At 34.5% G+C, this 7,538-nt stretch overlaps 1 protein-coding gene across 2 annotated transcripts; it reads left to right on the forward strand.

Moving 5' to 3' along the window:
* Positions 1–829: 829 nt before the first annotated feature.
* LOC140839515 (DNA-(apurinic or apyrimidinic site) endonuclease, chloroplastic) lies at positions 830–6,780 on the forward strand. 2 transcript variants are annotated; one of them, XM_073206268.1, is made up of 12 exons: positions 830–981; positions 1,068–1,224; positions 1,349–1,434; positions 1,678–1,754; positions 1,912–2,163; positions 2,276–2,595; positions 2,855–2,965; positions 3,799–3,936; positions 4,016–4,063; positions 4,512–4,592; positions 4,925–5,084; positions 6,094–6,780. In XM_073206268.1, the coding sequence occupies exons 1-12, from the start codon at positions 935–937 to the stop codon at positions 6,213–6,215; spliced, it is 1,599 nt and encodes a 532-aa protein (XP_073062369.1). In that variant the 5' UTR covers positions 830–934; the 3' UTR covers positions 6,216–6,780. The 2 variants fall into 2 exon arrangements, with proteins under 2 accessions (XP_073062369.1, XP_073062370.1); XM_073206269.1 differs by having other exon boundaries at positions 831–981; positions 2,366–2,595; positions 6,094–6,778.
* Positions 6,781–7,538: the final 758 nt, after the last annotated feature.

A 7,538-nucleotide genomic window follows, 5' to 3' on the forward strand; every position in this document is an offset into this window, starting at 1 on the left:
TCAACCCTACGGATATTCACAATAAAAAGTAATACTCCTAGCATAAAAAGTAATACTTTTTCATGTATGAACCAAATAAGAAATTTCGTCTCACAAATACGACCCGTAAGACCGTCTCACACAAAGTTTTGTCATTCATGAGATAATGGGGATGGGATATTTTTGTGTTGAATGAAATTTTTTCGAACTCTGCGTGTAATATACACTCATATATGTATGTAAATATAACCAAGATTTTCGTTTCAAATATCAATGAGATAACGGGGATGAAATATATGCTATATATTTAAGTCCTAATTAACAAAAAGTATGCATAATTCTTAAAATAATAATAAATAGAGAAAAGTTGAAAAATGACTTCCGTCTGTTAAAATAGTATAATTTTTAGCAAAGATGCATTATTTTCTAAATAAATGTGGAGAGGTAAAAGAAGGAAGATTTTTTTTAGTGAAAATTACAAAAATTATTAATTAAGCAAAAACTTGTGTGAGACGGTCTCACATGTCGTATTTTATGATACGGAACTCTTATTTAGGTCACCCATAAAAAATATTATTTTCATGCTAAAAGTATTATTTTTTATTATGAATATCGGTAATATTGACCCGTCTCACAGATAAATATTTGTGAGATCGTCTCACAAGATATTTACACTATTAATTATTATCGCGTCACATCCAAAATATATGCAAAGAATTTGTATGAGCCATAAGCAGTAGTTAGTCATGTTGCATCTCTGGAGAATCTGTGAAACAAATACGGGCCTCAAATCTGGGAAAACTATTGGGCTTAAAGCCCAATTAAACTCAATCATAAAGATGGTCCAAATCCAAATCCAAGTTGGCGCCACATTTTTATGTCGGCGTGACTTTCTGCCTCCTCGCTTGAAGATACCACCATCTCCTGCTATTCGATCTACGCACTCTTCCGCCGAATGATTCAAGCTGTTAAATTAGGCTTCGGAAATTCAATATTCTTGAGGTACGCAGTAATTTCGGTGGAGTTATATATCATTTGCATTTGATTTTTGTTTGTCGTCGATGTAATTTTGCGTTTAATTTCTATAGTTCTGCTGCAGTAAAGTGTAGGAGCTCGAAATATCTTGGTCCGAATTATGTGAATTTGACAATGGGAAAGAAAAGATGTTTGTCATTATCAGTTACAGTTAAATTGGGTGATAAACCCGACGTGGATGCGTCGAAACCCGAGAAGTCTACCTCCAAGGTCACCTTTCTGCGCTCAGAGTGCATGATAAATCAATTTGCGTCATTTATTAATGTTCCATTTTTTTTCGTATGATTACATTTTATTGATTTTAAGTATTTAAATGGTTTTGTCCGAGATATAGGCAAGTATGAGGGAAAGCGGTGTTCTTGGGGATGACTCTGTGAATATAGAGAAAATGACACTGCAACAGATAAAATCAAGATTGAGGTAGTTATGAGCTATAGTTTTTTTTTTTTTCCAACATGCAAGGTGCGTGGTGGTTTTACTCTGTGAATACATACTATATGCTGAGATCTTTTTCAGTATTAAAAAAACACCACGTATTCAACTCCACAAATTTTATAGAATCCATGCGGTTTTACTACTGCTTCACATTTTCTTTCCTAGTTTTTGGCTTTCAGCTGTAGTTGTTGAGATTTAAATTATTTCTCAATTGGTTTTAATTTGTAGGAGTATAAGGATTCCTGCCAAAGGACCTAAGCATGAACTTTTGTCTGCCTTGAAGAATTTCATGGACAATCAAGATGGTATTTCTTACAATGTAATTTCATGTGTTAGTCGCTAAGAAAGTTGAACTGTTTTTAATGTGGTTTTATTATTTTATATTCATCTTCAATGCTTCCTTCTAATATCATATTTAGTGTTCAAACAGTCATTCAGCTGCAGATTATCCTTTTAATGCAGGTGGAGGTTCTTCGGATCTACAAGATCAAGTAGTCTCTGATGATATGCCAACTGTTACTATAACTAATTCGAAGAGAAAGGCTAAAGAAAATCTGGAAAAGAATGATGCTCAGGAAACCCACAAGGATTCAGACATGTCTGTTGGCAATAGGACAAACAGAAGAATAAAACAGTCATCTGAAAAGAGTAATAGCAAAATTCTGGAACACACAACTGGAAAACAGCTAGTTATTACATCAACTGATATGAAAGGTGCTCAATTTGACAATTTTCTCGATATTTTCTCCCTGGGAATGTGCTGTTATTATTATATTGTGCCCCTCTTTTTCACTTGAGTGACCTGATAGTTCAACGTTGATATCAGAAAAAACATCTATTCAAGAAAAGAAGAAAGTTTTGTCAAGTAACAGTACTGTAAATAATATGAATCACGTCGATTCTGATCTTTCTATAGATGAACCTTGGACTATTCTTACTCACAAGAAGCCACAAAAAGGATGGATGGCTTACAATCCAAAAACTATGAGGCCACCTCCTATTGCTGCTGCTACGGCACATATGAAGCTAATTTCTTGGAATGTCAATGGTTTAAGAGCTTTATTGAAGTTGGAGAGCTTTTCTGCTATGCAACTTGCACAAAGAGAAAATTTTGATGTCTTGTGCTTGCAAGAGACAAAACTACAGGCAAGGTTTCTTTTCTTTGTTGTGAGTTGGCAACTTGGAGAAAATATAATGGCGAAACAGGCACAAAGTTTTATCAAACGTGGTATAAAGTAACACATTTTGAGATCGATCGGGCATACTTACTTCGTATTGTTCTCTCTTGAGTTTAGAATTACTCCTGACATCCAAGCCTAGCTTTTGTTGGTATGAGTAATATCGCGATTCATTTAAGGTGAATATGGATTCTTTGGTATTATTTTAATATTTACTACCTGAACAGGAGAAAGATGTTGATGCGATCAGACTAAGTCTACTTGAAGGTTTTGACAATAGTTATTGGACATGCAGTGTCTCGAAACTGGGTTATTCAGGGACAGCTATCATTTCACGGGTAAATTTTTTTCCCCCACACATGTTCGTCATTATGTATGCCTGTTCTACTTCATAACTATATGACTCTACTGATCATCTTGGAGAAAATATCCTATATTCCTTTGGTTTCTTCCACTATTGGAGATACTGAAGCTGGCTTTTCACATTTACCTGCTATAATATTAATATAGCTTTTTTTTAGTGAGTCTTGATTTAATTATCCACGTAATGCCATCAAATCCTTTGGAAGGGTTTTTTACGGCTTCTTTTATCCACCGGTGATATTATTTTCCTTTTAACACAGGACCTGAGAATTGCTTCTTGTGCTTCAAATTGATTTTTCATCAACCCTTTTTCTGGATTTTTTTAATGCAGAATCAATGACAATTTGTATGCTTATTATATGTGTGCCAGACTAATCCCCAATATCAACAATTCCCCTACCGGATTTTGCTTTTCTGTCCTTTAACCAAATAATACAAGAATGCTATAAAGTTACCTTACCATTTCAATTTTTCAATCATTTGATGGAGGATACTTTTTTCATATGGTTTCGGTATTTATAAATAGGTCATGATTTTTGAATGATTTGTGCCATAAAGTAAATCGTCTAAAAATTGAGCTGGGGTCTTTCGTTGCATTCTGATTATGCTATTTTTGCTGGGCCTAAGTGAGGCAGTTGATAGATGTCTTGCTCTATATAATTTAGTATATTGAACATATTGATGAGAACCCAACAATATAATGAACTAATCATGTATCATTACTTAAAACATTTCCCCAGGATGATCTTGATTTGATATATTAATTTTGACCAAAATATTCACTTCTTCACTTTTTTCTCTATGGAAGATAAAGCCACATTCTGTTCGGTATGGTTTGGGCTTGTCTGATCATGATAGTGAAGGGCGCCTCGTGACGGTGGAGTTTGATAACTTCTATTTATTGTGTGGCTATGTTCCTAATTCTGGTGATGGTCTCAAACGACTGGTACAACATCTGCAGATTTCTTATGCACCTTTTTTCTTTTCTTAAGAGTGAAAGTGATAAAAATTTCTGTCCTTAAAAGTCATACAGGATAACACAGTGGGATCCTTCTCTCAGCAACTATATGAAAGTAAGTTTTAATTAATTATCGAGTTATTCTTAGAATCTGCTTCTTCCCTTTCTATGCGCTTATTTCTGAACTCGTTTGATATATGTGTATATATATATCCTCATGACTCTGGGAGATCATGTTTTCTACTTGAGAATTGAGAATTTGACAGCTTTAGCTGTGAATGTGATGATAATGGTGATCTTGTGCTTCTTCTGGTTTTGAAACTGAATTTCGTCTACAAAGTAAATGTGGCTTTGCAATCATATACGACAAAACAATTCTGCTGTCTCTTCATTTATTCTCATGATTTTTGTTTAGTATCATGTTACTGTTCCTCTTCATTTTTGGAAAGCCAGGGAAAGACTTTTGTATTGATTAATATGGAAATTTTCTTTTCCATGGTGCCAATGTTCTGCGCTTAATAAGAGTACAAGTTAAATCTCAAAGTTGAATATATTCTTTGCAGGATCTGGAACGGTTAAAGCCTGTTATTCTAACTGGTGACTTGAATTGCGCCCATCAAGAAATTGATATATGGAATCCAGCTGTGAGTAGATTAGACTATGATTAATTTAGTCCCTATTCCATTTTCACCCTGATTAATGTTTCAAGGGGGAGTCGTGCTTTCTTAAAATCTTCTGAGAGTAATTGGATGGACTAGTATAGGGATGAAGGGATTGATTTTGTTTTTTCCTTGTAGTCTTTTTATTTTTAATGACAATGTTGGGTTAATATTTTGCACAGAGTTGAAGTTTACTGCCATCATCTATGAGCTGAGAAATTTCTTTTATCACCAATGTAGAAGGTTTCTTTGTACTATTAGTTCAATGGAATTGGTGACAGACTTTTAATTATTTATTATTATTATTGTTCTTTCAGGGAAACAAAAGAAGCGCAGGCTTTACAGATGAAGAGAGGCATTCATTTCAAACAAACTTTCTTGATAAAGGTTTTGTTGATACCTTTCGAGAACAGCACCCTGACACTGTCGGTTATACCTATTGGGGCTACAGGCACGGTGGGCGAAAAACCAACAAAGGTGTTTCATAGAATACTCCATATACTTCCACACATTTATTCACTTGATGATCTTTATACTTACCTCCATAGGGAGTCACCTGTGTAGATGAAAATTAGGAGAGGCGAGAGAGGGATTACTTTGATCTCGAATTTACGACTAACACTCTGGACTAAGCATTGGGTTAAGTTCAGCAACGCTCCAGTTAGTTTGGGTTTGCCTTGAGGGTAAATGGCAGATGGACACCTCCTGTTATGCCAAAGAAGTTATAACTTCATGTGAAAATTTATTAGTTAAAATCCCTTTTGTGTTTTTTAATTGATAGCTTACACCTCACCACAGACAGTTTTTATGGTACACTCGCTAGTCACAAGTGACAAGGCAATGCATAAAATTACCTCAGGTTAGAGTGATCGAGCATAAAAATGTCCTTGATCATAAATATGTTTGTCTTGCCATTTTATAGCATGATCTCTCTACTATAGCATTTGAAGTTTTTGGGTGCTATAAGACAAGAAGAGAAGTATTTATATTTTTGTTATGTTTAGAATGATATTTGACTTTTGAGAACTTTGGTTTTGGGTAATTTGTATAGGCTTATATGAAGCGCTGTTTATCATATAAAACTACCTGGCTAGGAGGTTTATGCTATAAATTTAATAACATGAACAAGTTTTAAATCCTGTATCATGTGAAACTACTTGCGAGGAGGTTTATGCTATCGATTTAAAAATATGGACGGTTTTAACTTGGTGATTTTTAGTGAAGGGGTAAATTACCAGTATTTTGCATTGTTTAGTTGCCAGGGATGTCCGAGCTTATGAGTGTATCAAACTTTTATGTTTTCATATGTATAATTGATTCTCCCTTTTTTTGCGTGCTGCATCATATGTATCATATTTATCCCAGAAGCGACTGTTTTCACAGGATATAGTTGTCAAGCTATTGCTGGATACTGTCATCACATTCACGAGTATTTTGACTCTTTCTATTTGTTTTTTCACTTGAAAATATGTTGTGTTTGTATAAGGATGGCGGCTCGACTATTTCCTTGCCTCGGAATCAATTGCCGACCAAGTATACGACTCGTATATTCTCCCAGATGTTGCTGGAAGTGATCATAGTCCTATTGGCCTCATTCTCAAGCTATAGGCCAGTGAACCAGTCCGATTCTTCCTGCGGATTAGAATCTATTTGGGATTTTAGGTTCTTAGCTGAAGGCGAACTTCATCCATGATCCTTTGCTCGCATTTTTGGAAAGCATTGCAACATTTGGTAAATTCTTAGCTATTGAATATCTGCGAGTTGGATTCTCAACACCTTTTGTGGAATTGATTAATTTTGGTTTGGTTGGAGAAAATGGGCGAAAATGTGAGAGCGTTTTGAGAAGAGTGTTCCTTGTAGCTCTGTTTTAAAGTACCAGAGATGTTAAAATGGGACAGGTCCACCGGATTGGTTAGTCCAACCAAATAGATGGGCAGGATTGGCAATTTTTTGACCCATCCCGTCTCGTCAAATTGTGGGTTGTGGCGGGTTGCGAGTGATCCCGCTCTAACCGTCAAATATAATTAAAAAAAATTGGTTGGTTGGCCCGTCCTACCCGTCAAATGATAGGTTGTGGCGTGTTGCGGACTGGTCTATCCGTTAACTCATTTTGACAACTATGTAAAGAACGCATATTGCAATGTCCTGTGCTCTCTCTCACACACGCATATATATATATATATATATATATATATATATATATATATATATATATATATATATATATATAAAGCTTAACCCCGATGTATGTAGGCATGCTCAGAGCGGAAGAACGTCATATTACCGTTTGAATCCGTCATAAAAATAACTTGATCTAAATAATATTAATAAATATAAATCTTTCACTTTCTGCGCAAACATTTCCGGGCTTACCCGTGCTTTGATTATGTTTGTCTTTTTTTTTTTAAAGTGTTTCTTTCTCATTTTGGTTATAATAAATTAAGGACATACTTCATTTAGTTAGATTGGCCTCTCCTGTTCATAAAGTTTGTTGCTTTCGGTTGTGAATGTTGTAGAATTCATACAATTTATAAGATTATAAAGAAGAAATTTAAATTATGTTCTAGAATTCATATATATATTATCCTTTTTATAAAACATATGTAGAAATGAACTTCAACATTTTTTAAAAATGTTTACATAACATTAGAAACTTGGAATGGATTGAGCTGATCTAATGGACAGATTTTCGCATAAAGATTAATCAAAGAAAAGCAAGCAAAGATTTAAATTTGCAAGCATTGTAGGTTGCGTCATTTTCTTGGGGTCATAATTCCCGTTATTTCGTTTCAATTACAAGCAAATCTTAATGGTTTTTAATATAAATATATTTATTATAAAAGTAAATAATACACCCTTGTTAGATTTCACTCCAATCACTAGTTGTTTCGAGGGTTGGGCTGTTCGTCCATTATTCATAAAATAAGCTAT

This window comes from Primulina eburnea, chromosome 8, assembly GCF_022965805.1.
Source record: "Primulina eburnea isolate SZY01 chromosome 8, ASM2296580v1, whole genome shotgun sequence".
NCBI classification, from domain to species: domain Eukaryota; kingdom Viridiplantae; phylum Streptophyta; class Magnoliopsida; order Lamiales; family Gesneriaceae; genus Primulina; species Primulina eburnea.

Bases quoted from the DNA above. Each gene is read 5' to 3' on its own strand.
- LOC140839515 (XM_073206268.1), top strand. From the start codon at position 935: ATGATTCAAGCTGTTAAATTAGGCTTCGGAAATTCAATATTCTTGAG. The intron at 1,755-1,911 runs GTATTTCTTACA...CTTTTAATGCAG, and splicing joins TTTCATGGACAATCAAGATG to GTGGAGGTTCTTCGGATCTA. The intron at 2,164-2,275 runs GTGCTCAATTTG...CGTTGATATCAG, and splicing joins TACATCAACTGATATGAAAG to AAAAAACATCTATTCAAGAA.